Source organism: Salmo salar, chromosome ssa01 (genome assembly GCF_905237065.1).
Source record: "Salmo salar chromosome ssa01, Ssal_v3.1, whole genome shotgun sequence".
Lineage (NCBI taxonomy): Eukaryota > Metazoa > Chordata > Actinopteri > Salmoniformes > Salmonidae > Salmo > Salmo salar.
Window position 1 is genome coordinate 31,782,890 of NC_059442.1, and position 20,713 is coordinate 31,803,602.

The 20,713-nt window shown below is 42.7% G+C and overlaps 1 protein-coding gene across 1 annotated transcript; it reads left to right on the forward strand.

Moving 5' to 3' along the window:
• Positions 1 to 391: 391 nt before the first annotated feature.
• On the forward strand, positions 392 to 16,233 carry LOC106600514 (glutamyl aminopeptidase). Its single transcript, XM_014191932.2, has 20 exons — positions 392 to 1,399; positions 4,304 to 4,445; positions 4,732 to 4,866; positions 5,306 to 5,426; positions 5,530 to 5,684; positions 12,050 to 12,163; positions 12,274 to 12,408; positions 12,523 to 12,588; positions 12,872 to 12,937; positions 13,042 to 13,202; positions 13,328 to 13,410; positions 13,531 to 13,667; positions 13,778 to 13,833; positions 13,926 to 14,076; positions 14,190 to 14,263; positions 14,362 to 14,466; positions 14,641 to 14,814; positions 15,029 to 15,169; positions 15,320 to 15,401; positions 15,572 to 16,233. Exons 1-20 carry the CDS (start codon positions 759 to 761, stop codon positions 15,719 to 15,721), a joined length of 2,889 nt encoding a protein of 962 aa, XP_014047407.2. The 5' UTR covers positions 392 to 758; the 3' UTR covers positions 15,722 to 16,233.
• The last annotated feature ends 4,480 nt before the right edge of the window (positions 16,234 to 20,713 follow it).

Sequence of the window (20,713 nt, forward strand, 5' to 3'; positions counted from 1 at the left end):
TCTGAATAGTTACGTAGTTTTTTTGTTTTAATAAATTAGTAAAAATGTCTAAAGCTGTTTTCACTTTGTCATTATGGGGTATTGTGTGTAGAATGCTGAGGATTTACATTTTTAAGATCTATTTTAGAATAAGGCTGTAACGTAACAAAATGTGGAAAAAGTTAATTGGTCTGAATACTTTCCGAAGGCAATGTACATAATTGATATGGCGTAGGCCTATACCTCCACTACAATGCTTTGATATGCATCAGTGGGGATTAAGAAGTGAGTATATATATGCGTAATGCCCACTGAAAAAAACTGCCCTGCATTAGTGTATAAGACTTGCCTCCAGTGCGTGGTATTACCTCTCTCTATTGTAGACTCCCCCTCAGCAACCCTACTCCTCCTTCTCCACCTCCTCTCCACCGCTACAGCTAACCTCTCTCCACCTCCCACAGGCAGCCTTGCGCTCGATGGCAGGCAGACTGAGCTTGGATCAACTCAGACCAATAGTTTTTCATATTTGATATGCTGGAACTCTGATATGCTGTTAGTTTCAGATTAGCTCAGCCTAGGGTTCGCTTTTATCAGGTTTTACAGGAACTGATCTGTGGTCAGTTTTAAAGCAGCTTGGCATTGTGCTATCTCTCAGCTGCAACCCCTTGGAAATCTGATCAGGAAACAGTGTTTTCTTCCCTCACGTTATTCCTCCGGTAGGGGATTCAGAAGATATCTGAGGCCACAGCATTTGGTCTTGCGCCACCAAGGCGGGCACCATGGTTGAAAGCCTGGACTTTGAGAAGGAGGAGAAGAGGTACTGCATCCGAGGAAAGCACGTGGCCCTCATCTGTGCTGTGGTGGTGGTGTCAGCTGTAGCTGTGGGGCTGGGGGTGGGCCTCACACAGAACGACAGTACCCCGGCTGACCCGGCCCCCACCGAGGGACCCCCCAAGCCCACCTCCACTCCCCCACCAGCTGACAGGGGGCCCTGCAAGCCCTCCAACAACACTGACGGGGACTGGAAGAATTTCCGGCTGCCGGACTATGTGAAGCCGGTTCACTATGACCTCCACCTGGAGCCTGACCTGACCACTGACCTCTACATGGGGAATGTGTCCGTGCACCTGGAGGTGAGACGACCCACGAGGCACCTGTGGCTCCACATCCGGGAGACGTTCGTCAGCGCAGTCCCCAGGCTTGTCCTGAAAACCCCACAGTCTCAGAGAGATGTGACTGTGGCCATCAAGGGTTGCTTTGAGTTCAAACTGCAGGAGTATGTCGTAGTGGAGGCGGTGGAGGAGCTTGCGGCCACCAAGCCCAATGAGGTGTACATTCTCACCCTGGACTTCCAGGGCTGGCTCAACGGATCTCTGGTGGGCTTCTACAGAGTCACCTACACAGAAAATGGGGCCACCAAGTAAGTCCTTCGAGGCATGCATTTGTGGTTATAGATTGGGTGTATTTCAGTATGTTTTTTTTGTGTCTCTATGCATGTATGCATTTTGGTACACCAGAAGTACCTTAATTTCCAATGGAACGCTGCATTTGCCTTGCAGCATTGTGTTGAAGAGGCAGTTGCAGTGCGTTCTGTGTTCTGTTGTGGTGCAAAGGTTGGATATATCCAACGTATGCATCAAATTGTATTTGTATATTTGACAGAAATAGTAGCAAAAGGTGAACTTTTAACTTTGTTGCACACATATCCAGTTAAAATGTTTATCTGCAGAATTTATTACGCAGCATTGAAGCAATGACGCTGTCCGTCTGATCGAGGCGTTAGGGGAAGACAATATTTATGACGACATAAATTAATGATTGCTGAGAATGTTTACAATGCAACTAAATCAATCACATGCTCAGTGTTATGAGTGCTGCATATGCTACTTTGGACCCATTTGAATAGATCTATAACCATGACTCCAATATGCAATGTGGGAGAGGGAAGAAAATCTGCAGAACTTTAGACCCTCAGCCAAATTCCTTCAAGGACAATTTCCTTTTGGGAACAAGTTTACGAGACGTAATCTGAGTGTTGACAGCTGAGTTTAGCTGAGTGTGAGTGTGTGCATCTGTGCTTGTCTGTGTGTGTATGTGTCCATGCATGCGTGCGTGTTTGTGCACATGAGGCCCAGCAGCTCACCATCTGTTAGTACTTTATGTCACACTAAAGAGACAGGGGTGTAATGGGATGAAACCACTGAGGGAAAAATAAACCTCATCATTTTTTTCACAGTAGTTATTTTCCCAGGGAGTGCATTGATTCTTATCACTAATAGGACCATGGTTGAACCTCTGTTAGGTAAGAGTATATTTACCCGTCACAGTACATTATCGGTTAAGTTGCTGTTATTCAAAGTTAAAATGATAGTGTTGATAATGTACAGTCGTGGACAAAAGTTGTCTTTAGATATTTTTGTCAGATGTTACTATGGAATACTGAAGGATAAATACAAGCATTTCAAAAGTGTCAAAGGCTTTTATTGACAATTACATTAAGTTGATGCAAAGAGTCAATATTTGCAGTGTTGACCCTTCTTTTTCAAGGCTTCTGCAATCTGCCCTGGCATGCTGTCAATTAACTTCTGGGCCACATTCTGACTGATGGCAGCCCATTCTTCCATAATCAATGCTTGGAGTTTGTCAGAATTTGTGGGTTTTTGTTTGTCCACCCATCTCTTGAGGATTGACCACAAGTTCTCAATAGGATTAAGGTCTGGGGAGTTTCCTGGCCATGGACCCAAAATATCAATGTTTTGTTCCCCGAGCCACTTAGTTATCACTTTTGCCTTATGGCAAGGTGCTCCATCATGCTGGAAAAGGCATTGTTCGTCACCAAACTGTTCCTGGATGGTTGGGAGAAGTTGCTCTCGGAGGATGTGTTGGTACTATTCGTTACCAGTCTTCCCTGTGGCTCAGTTGGTAGAGCATGGTGTTTGCAACGCCAGCATGGTGTGTGTACAACGCCAGGGTTGTGGGTTCGATTCCCACGGGGGGCCAGTACAAAAAATAAAAATGTATGAAATGTATGCATTCACTACTGTAAGTTGCTCTGGATAAGAGTGTCTACTAAATGACTAAAATGTAAAATGTTCATTCATGGCTGTGTTCTTAGGCAAAATTGTGAGTGAGCCCACTCCCTTGGCTGAGAAGCAACCCCACACATAAGTGGTCTCAGGATGCTTTACTGTTGGCATGACACCGGACTGATGGTAGTGCTCACCTTGTCTTCTCCGGACAAGCTTTTTTCCGGATGCCCCAAACAATTGGAAAGAGGATTCATCAGAGAAAATTACTTTACCCCAGTCCTCAGCAGTCCAATCCCTGTACCTTTAGCAGCATATCAGTCTGTCCCTGATGTTTTTCCTAGAGAGAAATGGCTTCTTTGCTGCCATTCTTGACACCAGGCCATCCTCCAAAAGTCTACACCTCACTGTGCGTGCAGATGCACTCACACCTGCCTGCTGCCATTCCTGAGAAAGCTCTGTACTGGTGGTGCCCCGATCCCGCAGCTGAATCAACTTTAGGAGACGGTCCTGGCGCTTGCTGGACTTTCTTGGGCGCCCTGAAGCCTTCTTCACAACAATTGAACCGCTCTCCTTGAAGTTCTTGATGATCCGATAAATGGTTTAGGTGCAATCTTACTGGCAGCAATATCCTTGCCTGTGAAGCCCTTTTTGTGCAAAGCAATGATGACGGCACGTGTTTCCTTGCAGGTAATCATGGTTGACAGAGGAAGAACAATAATTCCAAGCACCACCCTCCTTTTGAAGCTTCCAGTCTGTTATTTGAACTCAATCAGCATGACAGAGTGATCTCCAGCCTTGTCCTCGTCAACACTCACACCTGTGTTAACGAGAGAATCACTAACATGATGTCAGCTGGTCCTTTTGTGGCAGGGCTGAAATGCAGTGGAAATGTTTTGGGGGGATTCAGTTCATTTGCATGGCAAAGAGGGACTTTGCAATTAATTGCAATTCATCTGATCACTCTTCATAACATTCTGGAGTATATGCAAATTGCCATCATACAAACTGAGGCAGCAGACGTTGTGAAAATTAATATTTGTGTCATTCTCAAAACTTGTGGCCACGACTGTAGTGTAGTTTTTAGTGTGTCAATAAGTATGACTTGAAAGGTGGACAGGTGTAGTGAGCTACTTGCAGCATTGGCCATGAAGTGTCAATTTTCTCTTTGCTCAAGCACATTTAGCAGCCACAATCCGGTAAACTCTGCATACTTAAACATTTATTGTACACAACAGTCAAATAAAAAGTAATATAAAGGGGTGACTTAGTCATGCCATGTTTATTTTTCTTCCAAGAAAAATTGCTGCCACCGACCATGAGCCGACAGACGCCCGCAAATCTTTCCCCTGTTTTGATGAGCCAAACCAAAAGGCCACCTACAAGATTTCCATCACCCATGACAAGGACTATGAAGCCCTCTCCAATATGCCAGTGGAGGTACAGTCTATGCAAGAAAAACATTTCATAGTAACAAATCGCTCCTTATAAAACATACCAAATAAATGCATATCCACAATCTATCACAAAAAAGGTGCGCAAAGTGTTATCCATTAGTTTACTTGAAGCTGCAATGGGAGGCACTAAGAGGGAGAAGAGATTCAGGGCCATGAATGCAAAAGCAGGAGCCATCAATCTTTTGCTCTGGGTCCTTGGTGCTGAGAACACAACCATAAGAGAGGCTGACTCACATCTGTATTAAACCACAGACCTTCTTCCACTCCAGGGCGCCCCAGAGCTGCTTCCTGACAATAAGATCAAAACGTCCTTCCAGAGATCCGTTCCAATGAGTACCTATTTGGTATGTTTTGCTGTGCACCAGTTTACGTTTGTGGAAAGGAAATCGTCTAGAGGAATTCCTGTAAGTACTTGCAATTTTTCTCAGCAGTCATTTTCACTGGTCCCTCTACTACCTTGAACTAAGAAAATATTTACTGTTGAACCGTTGAAAGTCATATTTTATAGTCTACAGAGTATATTGAGAGTAAATATTGTAACACTTTACCTAAAGCCTGTCCAGTTCAAAGTTTTAAATGGTGTAAAAGCTAAGTATAAAGTTTATTTAATTTTGGTCTCCAATCTGTGTCACAGCTGTTGGACTTTTGTGTTGAGATTTCAGCAGTTAGTTACTCTTTACAATGTTTTGGAGAAAATCTAAAGAATTATAAATATTGTGTTGATTAAATGTAAATGCACGCATGTATGCACACAGGCATGCTTGCACATACTGTAGTGTATACACACTCCCATAACCTACCTCAACAACTCTGCTTTTAAATCCTTTTCTTCTTTTCTTCCAGTTGCGAATCTATGCACAGCCTGCACAAATTGCAACAGCAGAGTATGCTGCTAACACAACCAAGATAATTTTTGACTACTTTGAGGAATATTTCGACATGACATACTCCATCCCAAAGCTAGGTAATTTGAGATCTCCTCTGTTTGTCAAATGTTATAACTACTGGATACAATTCATTCATAATGCCTTATACACACATGCTTGCAATTTGTTTTGTTTTTCCAGATAAGATTGCCATCCCTGACTTTGGCACAGGTGCAATGGAGAACTGGGGTCTGATCACCTACAGGGAGGCCAACCTCCTCTATGATGAGAACCAGTCGTCATCGTACAACAAACAACGTGTGGCTAGCGTCATCGCTCATGAGCTGGTCCACCAGGTGAGAAACACTCGTCTCCAACATTCCCACAACAGAAACACAACCACGAGAAAACGTTCAAGAGTTATTCATTAGTCATGTTATAGTGGAAAACTAATGTAAAACATCTTATTTTGGAAAATTAACAAACATACTTCATAGTCATAGAGGGACCCAAGCTCAATTACCCCAAAATTATATTACGGTATTCAGTGACGATTTTAGCATGTACATTTTGGTGGGGCAAACACATTTTTTTATGCATGCCAACAAAGCCACTACACAACAAAACACTAAACAATACACTAATTGCACGATAACGGTGACAACAAAACAAAAAACGACGCTCACAATATCAACTGGAATTACATGGGTCTATTACTGAACTTTTTGTATGAAAACAAATATTTGAATGGGAAGAGAATGCCACTGGCAAACATGGTTACATTATTTAGTATCCTCTCCTCATGAAGAAAAGCACGAGCTAATTTATGCAGCAGCATACAAGCCATTTTTGGACTCACCGTTGTTGTGCTGTGCTCACTTGGACAGGGAGGTGGCGCAGCGGTCCTTCTTGTGGTCACATTTTGTTGTCAAAGGGGCTTTCAACACAACTGGGAACTCGAGAAAAAAAAACAAGGTTGAATCATGATGTCAGTGATCTTCAGATCGGTGCTCTAGAAGAGGCCATAGTTCTCGGTTTGGAATTCCGAGTTGGATGACCGTTCAAAACGTATTTTCCTGGTCGGAGCTCGTCACTGAAGTCTGAGAATTCCCAGTTCCGAGTTTCTAGTTGTTTTGAACACAGCAGAAGTCATGCTGGATTGACAGCATGGCCAATGTATTCAACTTTTTCTGGCCCATGGTGTTGCAAGTGAATGTTTCTTTTTTTACCCCTTTTTCTCCCCAATTGGTAGTTACAGTCTTGTCTCATCGCTGCAACTCCCATACAGACCTGGGAGAGGTGAAGGTCAAGAGCTGTGCGTCCTCCGAAACACAACCCAACCAAGTCACACTGCTTCTTGACACAATGCCCACTTAACCCGGAAGCCAGCCGCACCAATGTGTCGGAGGAAACACCGTATACCTGGCGACCGTGTCAGCGTGCACTGCGCCTGGCCCGCCACAGGAGTCACTAGTGCGCGATGGGACAAGGACATCCCTGCCGGCCAAACCCTCCCCTGGGTTTGGGGAGGGTCGTGGCCAGCTGTGACAGAGCCTGGAATCAAACCCAGAATCTCTATCTAATTTATCTTCATATGACAAGGATTGAAAAGGAATTGCCAGTAGATTGTTGACGTGATGATGACTGCTTGTCTAGCTTGCTAGCTAAGATTTAGAAAGTAACATGGTCTGTCCAATCAAAGCTACGGTAGATATAACGTGATTTGACAGACATTTTATCTGTGGCCGATGACCTTGAGCCTTCTTGGATGGGCACTTTTAATGTAAATCTATGGCAGCACCCAAGGGGGCTTGAACTGCCTAGCTGTCACGTCCTGACCAGTAAAGGGGTTATTTGTTATTGTAAGTTCGGTCAGGACATGGCAGGGGGTGTTTGTTTTATGTGTTTCGGGTTTTTTGGTTAATGTTCTATGTTAGTCTATTTCTATGTCTGTGTCTAGTTATTCTATTTCTATGTTTAGTTATTGGGTTGACCTTCAATTGGAGGCAGCTGTTCCTCGTTGCCTCTAAATGAAGGTCCTATTTAGTAGGGGTGTTTTTTCATGGGTTTTTGTGGGTAGTTGTTCCATATGTAGCTGTATGTCTCACAGGACTGTTTTTTCGTTGTCGTTGTTGTTTTGATTAAGTGTTTTGTTTCGTGTTCTTCTCAATAAACAAGAAGATGAGCATACACATTCCCGCTGCGCCTTGTTCCCATCTTTACGACGAACGTGACACTAGCTCTCCCTGTAGATTCTGTGGTGACATAGTGTCCCCATGAGTGACAGAACACTGAGCCAACATGGCACAACTAAAGAAGATTACCAACATCTACGCTCTGTATATTCCTCTGGCTGCCCCTCAACCACATAAAGCACTGAGCTAGACTGATACACCTGCATTTTGGAGCTGCCTTACTCAAGATAGAGACCATGTTTTTAATACTTTTTTTTTTACAGTTATGAAACTGATATGTGACATGAATTAATGCCAAAATAACATGCAAAAAAGGCATTTTTTAAAATAAATGTATATACAGTTGAAGTCAGAAGTTTACATACACTTAGGTTGGAGTCATTAAAACTAGTTTTTCAACCACTCCACAAATGTCTTGTTAACAAACTATAGTTTTGGCAAGTCGGTTAGGACATCTACTTTGTGCATGACACAAGTAATTTTTCCAACAATTGTTTACAGACATATTATTTCATTTATAATTCACTGTATCACAATTCCAGTAGGTCAGACGTTTACATACACTAAGTTGACTGTGCCTTTAAACAGCTTGGAAAATTCCAGAAAATGATGTCATAGCTTTAGAAGCTTCTGATAGGCTAATTGACATCATTTGAGTCAATTGGAGGTGTACCTGTGGATGTATTTCAAGGCCTACCTTCAAACTCAGTGCCTCTTTGCTTGACATCATGGGGAAATCAAAATAAATCAGCCAAGACCTCAGAAAAACAATTGCAGACCTCCAGAAGTCTGGTTCATCCTTGGGAGCAATTTCCAAATGCCTGAAGGTACCACGTTCATCTGTACAAACAATAGTACGCAAGTATAAACACCATGGGACCATGCAGCCATCATACCGCTCAGGAAGGAGACGCGTTCTGTCTCCTAGAGATGAACGTACTTTGGTGCGAAAAGTGCAAATCAATCCTTGAACAACAGCAAAGGACCTTGTGAAGATGCTGGAGGAAACAGGTACAAAAGTTTCTATATTCATTGTAAAACGAGTCCTATCTCGACATAACCTGAAAGGCCACTCAGCAAGGAAGATGCCACTGCTCCAAAACCGCCATAAAAAAGCCAGACTAAGGTTTGCAACTGCACATGGGGACAAAGTTCGTACTTTTTGGAGAAATATCCTCTGGTCTGATGAAACAAAAAAAATAACTGTTTGGCCATAATGACCATCGTAATATTTGGAGGAAAAAGGGGGAGGCTTGCAAGCCGAAGAATACCATCCCAACTGTGAAGCATGGGGGAGGCAGAATCATGTTGTCGGAGTGCTTTGCTGCAGGAGGGACTGGTGCACTTCAAAAAATAGATCATGAGAAAGGATAATTATGTGGATATATTGAAGCAACATCTCAAGACATGTCAGGAAGTTAAAGCTTGGTCGCAAATGGGTCTTCCAAATGGACAATGACCCCAAGGATACTTCCAAAGTTGTGGCAAAATGGCTTAAGGACAACAAAGTCAAGGTATTGGAGTGGCCATCACAAAGCCCTGACCTCAATCCCATATATAATTTGTGGGCAGAACTGAAAAATCATGTGCGAGCAAGGAGGCCTACAAACCTGACTCAGTTACACCAGCTCTGTCAGGAGGAATGGGCCAAAATTCACTCAACTTATTATGGGTAGCTTGTGGAAGGCTACCTGAAACTTTTGACCCAAGTTAAACAATTTAAAGGCAATGCTACCAAGTACTAATTGAGTGTATGTAAACTTCTGACCCACTGGGAATGTGATGAAAGAAATAAAAGCTGAAATAAATCATTCTCTCTACTATTATTCTGACATTTCACATTCTTAAAATAAAGTGGTGATCCTAAATTACCTAATACAGGGAATTTTTACTAGGATTAAATGTCAGGAATTGTGAAAAACTGAGTTTAAATGTATTTGTCTAAGGTGTATGTAAACTTCCGACTTCAACTGTATACATATATACTCTATGTATTTTATAGCTAAACAGGTGTGGCCCTGCCCTGAATGACGGATCACCACTGACGGTATTGTGTCACCATGATGAAGCCTAAATTATGAGGGAAAAGTCATGAAGCATATGTTAGCGGCAGAGCTCAAAGTTTGGAAAAGAGAACAACCCTATCTTTGTATCAATCAATAGCTTGGAATGGTTTGATACTGACCATGAATTTGGTCATGGGAATGATAGTCAGCCCTGCAGTTATCCATCAAGCCTTCTATGATGTGCAACAATGAGGACTTTTTGTTCTTTTTTGGGCAATAAGAGGGTGATGGTGCTGGCCATAAAGTTTTATGAACTGTCCAAAGTGACAGGACCGAGGGGCAAGTGCGAACTGGGTGCTGTTTCCTTGTTCCCACAGCCTGTTTACAGGAAGGTGAATATCAGCACAGTTGCAACCACATCCCAGAGTTACAACAAACATGCTTACAATGTGCAGTTCAGATAGTGATCCAGTCATAAAGAAATAAAACACTCCAGTAATCCATCAGTAGCAATAAAAAAGCATGTAAATCCACAGAAAAGCATATGTCTTTTTCTTACATTGAGGTCTACAATTCCATATCCAGCATTTGGATATCAGCTTATGTCCTCCCACTGCTAAAGGGTGGAGATCCCTCAGATGCTAATAACTATCGTCCTATCTCTAAACGCCCTATCCTGGCCAAAGTCTATGAATCCCTAGTGAACTCACGGTTAAACTTCTTAATCGAAAAGAACATACTGAGGGGTTCAGTCTGGCTTTAGATCGGGGCACAAGATCACAACTGCAGCTATGGCAGTGGCAAACTACACTAATGGACTTGATAAAAGCAACATTGTGCTGCTCTGTTTGTGGATTCATCAAAGGCCTTTGATTCAGTTAACCATGAATTGTTGCTAGCTAGACTCAGAAACACTGGTCTCAGTGAAGGGGCAGTAAATAGTTCCTAAAACAATCTTTCTGACAGAACACAATGTGTATATACTGACAATCACAAGTCTAGCTTTCTTGAGATTAATAGAGGTGTGCCCCAGGGTTCCATTTTAGCTCCTGTGTTGTTCTCAATTTTTATTAATGATTTGGGAGATGGGATGCAACCAGCAAAGTTTCATCTATATGCAGATGATACAGTTGTATATTCATGTGCTCCTTCTCTGGTTCAGGCTGTTGAAGAGCTCCAGACTGCATTTCAATCACTGCAGGCCTCCCTTTATGATCTCAAATTGGTCTTGAATATACAGAAAACTAAATTCATTACCTTTACCAGAGCTAGAACTCTGCCAGAGAACATTAGCATTGTCACATCTGGTGACTTATGCATTGAAAAAGTGTCATCCTACAAATACCTAGGTATTTGGTTGGATGACAAGTTGTCCTTTAAAGTTCATGTGGATAATATTGTGACATAGCTTACATTGAAATTGGGTTTTTATTTTCGTAATAAGGCTTGCTTCCTGCTTATGGCTAGAAAGAAGCTTGTTCAGGACACTTTTCTCTCTGTTATTGATTATGGTGACTTGTTGCATATGCATGTAACCTCCTCCGTCTTACAGAGACTGGACTCTGTTTATCATGCATCCTTGCGCTTTATTACAAATGCCAAGTCACTCACCCACCATTGCCCATTGTACCATATGGTAGGTTTGACCTCACTTTAGATGCGCAGAAAGATACATTTGTATGTGTTCATCTACAATGCCCTTTTGGGTAAACTCCCTCTTTACCTCTGTAGTCTGGTCTCCTTCACCACCAGCAGTTACCATACCCAGTCTGCCAAGTGGTTGCTACTTAAAGTCCCCAGGAATTCAGGCAAGACCGCATTCTCTCTTGTGCACCAGACGCATGGAATAATTTACAATCCATGCTTCATCTAGATATGTTAGTGCCACTGAATGAATTTAAAATATTGATGGGAGACTCTGTTACGGAGGAGTGTAAATGCTTTTTTTTGGGCTGGATCATGTTGTTGTATGTTTTAATTATGTAATGTATTGATTGTTGCTGCCTTCTTGGCCAGGTCTCCCTTGAAAAAGAGACTCTGGGTCTCAATGGGCTTTTCCTGGTTAAATAAAGGTTAAAAACATATATATATGAGTATATCATAAGGAAATTTGAAAAAGTGAGAGTAGCACTTGACTTCACTAGTAAATACCAGTAGAAAATATGTGGGTTTATATGTTCTTATTGTGTCTGTAACTTTGTTCTGTGTTTTATGTTTTATACTGAATGCAGAGCAGTAGAGTGTTAAACTGCATGCTATGATATTTTGTGTGCATGAAAATATTGTGTTGTCAGAGTTGGAGCTTTGCCTGTTATGTGTGTGTTTCTCTGTTATTTTGTGTCCTTGGCTCACCTGCTATTTATGAGTCCAGCTATCTTTGAGTCCCACTGTTGGCTGAAGTATCCAGAACATACACACACTCACACACACACACATGCACGCCCTCACACTCACCCATACACACTTGTTTGTAAATAAAGTCAGCTGGAAGATAACTTTGCATGTTGTATTATCCTGCAGTGGTTCGGGAACATCGTGACCATGGATTGGTGGGATGACCTTTGGCTAAATGAGGGCTTTGCCAGTTTCTTTGAGTACATTGGTGTAGAGAAGGCTGAGCCCCTCTGGGGAATGGTGAGTCCATCTGACAGATCCTGAATTGAGTGATTTGAAATGGAATTGCTTTAACCCCAACTCTTGTAATGAATACATTCGAAATCTACTTCGGTCTCTGTCTTTACCAGCGTGACATCATGATCATCAGTGATGTACTTCCTGTCATGGTGGACGATGCCCTCGTCACCTCCCATCCAATCATTGTGGATGTATCAACTCCGGCTCAGATTACCTCTGTGTTTGATAGCATATCCTACAGCAAGGTAATCTTAAACTGTGCCTCTTTTCACCTTACTTCGTGGGATGAAATAAAATGTAATGAAATTAAATGAGTCTTTAAATTCATTCCAAACATGTTCCTGTAACTGTTATTCTAGGGGGCATCAATTCTCAGGATGGTGGAGGACTGGTTGGGTCGAGACAACTTCAGGGATGGCTGTCGGGTAAGAGTCCATTTCATCTGACGTAAAGTAGATAGAAGTATCCTTACAGCAAGTCTCTTGATTCCTATTCAGTCAATAGCGGAATCATGTGGTAATAGCGAGTGTTTGGGAGATGCAACCCCTTCCTTGTTGAAAATAATGATTACTGTCAGACACTCTACCATGGTAATACTTAACTTGAAAGGGTCATAGCAATACATAGCCTGCATTTGATTTATCATTAAATCTATGGATGACCACATTGATAAATTGATGGTAACCTGTTTTTCTCTCCCTTCAACAGAAATACTTGAAAGATTTCCACTTTGTGAATGCCAAAACAGACAACTTTTGGGCATCACTTGCTAATGTATGTTTGTCATATCTAAATTGTTGATATTATTGATATTATTTCACTGTATCTAACTTTGTGTTTTTATGTGTATGATACACACTAAAACATTTTGTTTGCAGGTGAGTGGGTTGCCTGTAGCAGATGTGATGGACACATGGACCAAACAGATGGGTTACCCAGTACTGGACCTGTCTACCATCGACGCTCAGACCAAACTCACCCAGCAAAGATTCCTGTTGGACCCCAATGCTAATCCCACCCAGCCACCCTCACCACTCAGGTCAGTTATTCACAGCACTATCAAATCCCTTAGTGATCATTGATTGATTTCCCCATGGATGTAGATTCAGCTATATTTATTAGGAGAAACCTGTAAATCCTAAAATGGCTATGTTTTTATTTTAGTTACAAGTGGAACATCCCTGTTAAGTGGTACTCAGTGGATAGTAATACGTCTATTTCCATCATGTTCAACAAGTCCAGTCCAGGTAAAGATACTTCTGACCAAATCCTAGACTTGACCTTTTTAACATTACATTTCCAGCCTCTGGTAACATCATGTATTTAGTCAAATTGAAGTCATACACGTTCGTCTGTCATACGAATAGAGCTAGTCTTAGCTGGCTATTCCCCTGCTACGGATGGACTCCTGAAGGTCAACAACGACCACATTGGATTCTACAGAGTCAATCACCCTGACAGCATATGGAGCACAATTAGTCAACAACTCCAAACAAATCACCAGGTAATATAATTCAAACTGCTACTATAGTATCAGATGCAATATTAATTGTTTTAATCTTACCAGTTCATAGGTTAAACTTGTAGTAATCAGCATGACACTTTCTTTACTAGGAGTTAGACGCTGCTGACCGATGCAGTTACATTGATGATGTCTTTGCTCTGGGAAGGTAAATTAACACTACTGACATTTACTTGAAGTACATCTGTCAATATAAAACTGAGATTAAACATAATGTCGTTGTCTTATCGGCCTCATCAGGGCAGACATTGTCGATTATGGAAATGCATTCAACCTGACAAAATACCTGACCAATGAGACTGAGTACATCGTCTGGAAACGTGTGTCTTCTTCCATCGCCTATGTGCAAGACATGTTATCAGACGACACTGTTCTTTACCCCAAATTCCAGGTGAGTCATTTAAAAACAAAAATTCTGCCCTCTGCTGGCTAACCAGAACACACATACACAAAATAATCTTGTGAGTTTACTCATACATGGGGTGTCACTTACTTTCCCTACAGAAATTATTCCGTGAGCATGTGCAGACTATCTCCAGGCAACTGGGATGGGATGACGTGGGAAGCCAGAGAGATAGGTAAGACTAGGAGAGACGGTCTACTGTATTTGACAGATCATTGGTGTGTTTACTGAATATTGATCATAAACTGTATTGTCTATATTGGTTTTGTATAGGCTGTTGCGTGAGACAGTCCTGGAAATTGCTTGTCAAATGGGCGACCAGGAAGTGCTAAATGAAGCATCTGCTATATTTGACCAATGGATCGCAGGAACCATCAGGTAAATACAGTATTAGTCTTGACTCTTCAATAAAATCACTAAAATGACACATGATCTACTTACTAAACCAATCTGCCGTACATGGACATAACTAACTACTTTATTAGCATTCCTATTCCTAAAATCCTGTTTATCCCACTAACCCCAAATGGTAACATGACCTTTGACCTCCAGCACTGTGGGGGTGAACCTGCGCTTGCTGGTGTATCGCTACGGCATGAAGAACTCAGGCACTGGGGTGAAGTGGAACGTAATGTTTGAGAGATACAAAACAGAGAGCTTGGCCCAAGAGAAGGACAAGCTCTTGTATGGATTGGCATCTGTGGAGAACATCAGTCTTCTGAATAAGTAAATAAAAAACAATAATTCTCTTCATACTTTCTCTTTATATATCATTTTTACAAGCATTATTCAAAATCACTTCTTAACATAATCCATTGAAAAGTTATTAATAGATTTATTGGCAAAAGTGTGATACTTTTTTTCTGGGAATATTTTAGTTTGTTCAACTAGATATGGCTAAAGAGAATGGTGCTTAAGATAACGATGTGTTGTTTCACAGCTTACTGGAGGCATGTAAAGATGAGAGTATTGTGAGGACTCAGGATCTGTTCACTGTGGTCCGCTATGTCTCTCTGAATCGCTATGGCAAGACCATGGCCTGGAACTGGGTCATCCTCAACTGGAACTACCTAGTGAACAGGTGAGCCCATTCTCTGATTCACTTCTCTGAGTCTGAATGGAGATTCACTGAGCCCAGAGTCATTGAAGTGATAGTGACTACATGGAATGCGATGCTGTAAGTAAATTGACTGAATCAGCAGCAACTAAGCCTCCTTTTGTTTTGTTACAGATACACCATCAATGACAGGAACCTGGGACGCCTGCTGACCAGAATCAGCACCACCTACAACACAGAGCTACAGCTGTGGCAGGTTAGGACAGAGCCCTTCTATTCATAGAACTGGAATAACTCAATCTAACATTAAACCACTTAAATTGAAAACAAGCACTGGTGTGCTCGAATTTAAGATTGACTGATCTATGTGGATTGTGCCTTTAAACTGTGGCTGTGTTTATGACTGACCGTTTGGTTGTATTTTAGATGGAGCACTTTTTCAAGCTGAACCCTAATGCCGGGGCTGGGGAGATGCCAAGGCAGCAAGCTCTAGAAACAGTGAAGAACAACATTGAGTGGGTCAGGAGGAACAAGGCAGAAATCAGCTCATGGCTGGAGAGCAACTTCACTTATTGATAACATCAGTTCAACACAAGACTAAAGAACTGTAAACCTAATCCAAATCACAAACCTTCATGCGGTTTCCACTCATTCATTCAACAATAGGGATAGATCATGCTACAGGACTGCTTGTTTTTAAATCAAGTGTCAAGTCTCTCCATCCTGGGCACTCTGCTGTGCAAATCAAACACACTTCTGAAGGGCAGAAAAACTATCTGAAATGACAGAATTCCGGCCAGTAACTCAGCGGAATACTCTATCTTTAATCTAGTGGAATCAATTTACAGTACTTAGTGCCTTTCCTGCATTACTTATAAAAGTATGTTTTTGATGCAGAAATATTTAATTTCGTATGAAGTGCTTGTACAGAATTTCAGATGATCTAAATAACCATGATAACTTTTCATCTCTGGTCAGGTGTGTTGATTTACATGAATATTTTTTTTTTTTGAAAATTATGTTTCAAACAATGAAAAGTGTTTGAATGTATAAGAAATAAAGAAGAGCGTATATGCACTTACTGTGAATACTGCTGTCTGGATGAGTGTGTTGCCACAGGGAAGAACGTTTTACATTTACATTTACATTTAAGTCATTTAGCAGACGCTCTTATCCAGAGCGACTTACAAATTGGTGCATTCACCTTATGATATCCAGTGGAACAACCACTTTACAATAGTGCTTCTAAATCTTTTAAGGGGGGGGGTTAGAAGGATTACTTTATCCTATCCTAGGTATTCCTTAAAGAGGTGGGGTTTCAGGTGTCTCCGGAAGGTGGTGATTGACTCCGCTGTCCTGGCGTCGTGAGGGAGCTTGTTCCACCATTGGGGTGCCAGAGCAGCGAACAGTTTTGACTGGGCTGAGCGGGAACTGTGCTTCCTCAGAGGTAGGGGGGCCAGCAGGCCAGAGGTGGATGAACGCAGTGCCCTTGTTTGGGTGTAGGGCCTGATCAGAGCCTGAAGGTATGGAGGTGCCGTTCCCTTCACAGCTCCGTAGGCAATCACCATGGTCTTGTAGCGGATGCGAGCTTCAACTGGAAGCCAGTGGAGAGAGCGGAGGAGCGGGGTGACGTGAGAGAACTTGGGAAGGTTGAACACCAGACGGGCTGCGGCGTTCTGGATGAGTTGTAGGGGTTTAATGGCACAGGCAGGGAGCCCAGCCAACAGCGAGTTGCAGTAATCCAGACGGGAGATGACAAGTGCCTGGATTAGGACCTGCGCTGCTTCCTGTGTGAGGCAGGGTCGTACTCTGCGAATGTTGTAGAGCATGAACCTACAGGATCGGGTCACCGCCTTGATGTTAGTGGAGAACGACAGGGTGTTGTCCAGGATCACGCCAAGGTTCTTAGCACTCTGGGAGGAGGACACAAGGGAGTTGTCAACCGTGATGGCGAGATCATGGAACGGGCAGTCCTTCCCCGGGAGGAAGAGCAGCTCCATCTTGCCGAGGTTCAGCTTGAGCTGGTGATCTGTCATCCACACTGATATGTCTGACAGACATGCAGAGATGCGATTCACCGCCTGGTTATCAGAAGGGGGAAAGGAGAAGATTAATTGTGTGTCGTCTGCATAGCAATGATAGGAGAGACCATGTGAGGATATGACAGAGCCAAGTGACTTGGTGTATAGCGAGAATAGGAGAGGGCCTAGAACAGAGCCCTGGGGGACACCAGTGGTGAGAGCGCATGGTGCGGAGACAGATTCTCGCCACGCCACCTGGTAGGAGCGACCTGTCAGGTAGGACGCAATCCAAGCGTGAAAATGTTGAAAGCATAATGTCGTACACAGAAACATACTTTGTTCGTTTATGCTAATATTACATTTAAGTGAAACACATCGGGAAGACTATGGGTATAATGTCTTGAAAGAAGAATTTACATGGTTAACCCCAACATATCAAAATAAATCCCAGTTAATATAGAAGCACCAACACTACATGACCAAAAGTATGTGAACACCTGCTCATTGAACATCTCATTCCAAAATCATAGCCATTAATATGGAGTTGGTCCCCGCTTTGCTGCTAAAACAGCCTCCACTCTTCTGGGAAGGCTTTCCACTAGATGTTGGAACATTGCTGCACGGACTTGCTTCCATTCAGCCACAAGAGCATTAGTGTGGTCGGTCACTGATGTTGGGCGATTACGCCTGGCTCGCAGTCGCCGTTCCAATTCATCCCAAATGTGTTCAATGGGGTTGAGGTCAGGGCTCTGTGCAGGCAAGTCACGTTCTTCCACACTGATCTCGACATACCATTTCTGTATGGATCTCACTATGCACTGGGGCATTGTCATGCTGAAACAGGAAAAGGCCTTTCCCAAACTGTTGCCACAAAGTTGGAAGCACAGAATCGTCTAGAATGTCATTGTGTGCTGTAGCGTTAAGATTTCCATTCACTGGAACTAAGGGGCCTAGCCCAAACCATGAAAAACAGCCCCAGACCATTATTCCTCCTCCACCAAACTTTACAGTTGGCACTATGCATTCGGGTTAGGTAGCGTTCTCTTGGCATCCGCTAAACCCAGATTCGTCTGTTAAATCAAATCAAATGTTATTGGTCACATACACATGTTTAGCAGATGTTATTGTGGGTGTAGCAAAATGCTTGTGTTTCTAGCTCCAACAGTGCAGTAATATCTAACAATTCACAACAATACACACAAACCTAAATGTAAAACAATGGAATCAAGGAATATATAAATATTAGGATGAGCAATGTCGGAGTGGCATAGACTAAAATACAGTAGAAGAGAATACAGTATATACATATGAGATGAGTAAAGCAAAATATGTAAACATTATTAAAGTGACTAGTGTTCCATTATTAAAGTGGCCAGTGATTTCAAGTCTATGTATATAGTGCAGCAGCCTCTAAGGTGCAGGGTTACCTAGCCGGAAGGAAGCCGCCTAGTGATGGCTATTTAACAGTCTGATGGCCTTGAGATAGAAGCTGTTTTTCAGTCTCTCAGTCCCAGCTTTGATGCACCTGTACTGACCTTACCTTCTAGATGATAGCGGGGCAGTGGCTCGGGTGGTTGTTGTCCTTGATGATCTTTTTGGCTTTCCAGTGGCATCGGGTGCTGTAGGTGTCCTGGAGGGTAGGTAGTTTGTCGGACTGCCAGATGGTGAAGAGTGATTCATCACTCCAGAGAACACGCTTACACCACTCCAGCCGCTGCTCGGCCATGGAATCCCATTTCATGAAGCTCCCGACGAAAAGGTTATAGTGCTGACGTTGCTTCCAGAGGCAGTTTGGAACTTGGCAGTGAGTGTTGCAACCGAGGACAGATTACTTTCACATGCTACGTGCTTCAGCACTCGGCAGTCCCGTTAGGTAAGCTTGTGTAGTCTACCACTTCGCGGCTGAGCCATTGTTGCATCTAGATGTTTCCACTTCATAATAACAGCACTTACTGTTGACCAGGGCAGCTCTAGCAGGGCAGAAATTTGACAAACTGACTTGTTGGAATGGTGGCATCCTGTGATGGAGCCACGTTCAAAGTCACTGAGCTCTTCAGTAAGGCTCTATTGCCAAATTTTGTCTATGGAGATTGCATGGTGGTGTGGCAATGGGTGTGGCTGAAATAGCCGAATCCACTCATTTGAAGGGGTGTCCACATACTTTCGTGTATATATAGTGAATCTTAAAAATGTAACCATGGTCCAGAAACACTGGCATTGGACAGAAGCTCTTTTTTGATACACAGCAATGCAGGGGAAAGCTGTAAGGTTGACGTCTAATGTGTCTCGAATTAAATAAAACCACTTTCGTATACATTTTGATGTCCCAATAAATAATGGGTGACTTGGGCTGTAACTCAGTAGTCTTAAATAGATTTTTTAACTGTTCTCTCATGACCACTGGTAGGGTCTACAAAGCTTGGTAGGGTAGGACTTTTTTTAAATGTATTTTTATTTTACCGTTATTTTACCAGGTAAGTTGACTGAGAACACGTTCTCATTTACAGCAACGACCTGGGGAATAGTTACAGGGGAGAGGAGGGGGATGAATGAGCCAATTGTAAGCTGGGGATGATTAGGTGACCGTAATGGTATGAGGGACAGCTTGGGAATTTAGCCAGGACACCGGGGTTAACACCCCTACTCTTACGATAAGTGCCATGGGATCTTTAATGACCTCAGAGTCAGGACACCCATTTAACGTCCCATCCTTTTAAAGTTGCTTACACCTATCCCATCCTCTAACATCAGTACAATCAATTAATACCATACAGTGTGTACATATACTGTAATTACATATACAGTGCCTTCGGAAAGTATACAGACCCCTTGACTTTTATCCCATTTTGTTATGTTACAACCTTATTCTAAAATGAATTAAATCGTTTTTTCCCCCCTCATCAATCTACGCACAATACCCTATAATGACAAAGAAAAAACAGGTTTTTGTAAAAATAAAATGAAAACTGAAATATCACATTAATATAATTATTCAGACCCTTTACTCAGTAGTTTTTTGAAGTACCTTTGACAGCGATTACAGCCTTGAGTCTTGCTGAGTATGACGATACAAGCTTGGCACGCCTGTATTTGGGGAGTTTCTCCCATTCTTCTCTGCAGATCCTCTCAAGCTCTGTCAGGTTGGATGGGGAGTGTTGCTGCTATTTTCAGGTCTCTCAAGAGATGTTTGATCGGGTTCAAGTCCGGGCTCTGGCTGGGCCACTCAAGGATATTCAGAGACTTGTCCCGAAGCCACTCAAGCGTTGTTTTGGCTGTGTGCTTAGGGTCGTTGACCTGTTGGAAGGTAAACCGTCACCCCAGTCTGAGGTCCTAAGCGCTCAGGAGGAGGTTTTCATCAAGGATCTCTCTGTACTTTGCTCCGTTCATGTTTTCCCTCGATCCTGACTAGTCTCCCAGTCATTGCCGCTGAAAAACATCCCCACCGCATGATGCTGCCACCACCATGCTTCACCGTAGGGATGGTGCCAGGTTTCCTCCAGACGTGACGCTTGGCATTCAGAACAAAAATAGTTAAATCTTGGTTTCA

What these genes read in the sequence shown, in the direction of transcription:
- LOC106600514 (XM_014191932.2), top strand. Translation starts at nt 759, where the DNA reads ATGGTTGAAAGCCTGGACTTTGAGAAGGAGGAGAAGAGGTACTGCATC. An exon ending in ACTTCAGGGATGGCTGTCGG is followed by an intron (nt 12,589 to 12,871) that starts GTAAGAGTCCAT and finishes TCCCTTCAACAG; the next exon opens with AAATACTTGAAAGATTTCCA. An exon ending in GTGGGAAGCCAGAGAGATAG is followed by an intron (nt 14,264 to 14,361) that starts GTAAGACTAGGA and finishes GGTTTTGTATAG; the next exon opens with GCTGTTGCGTGAGACAGTCC.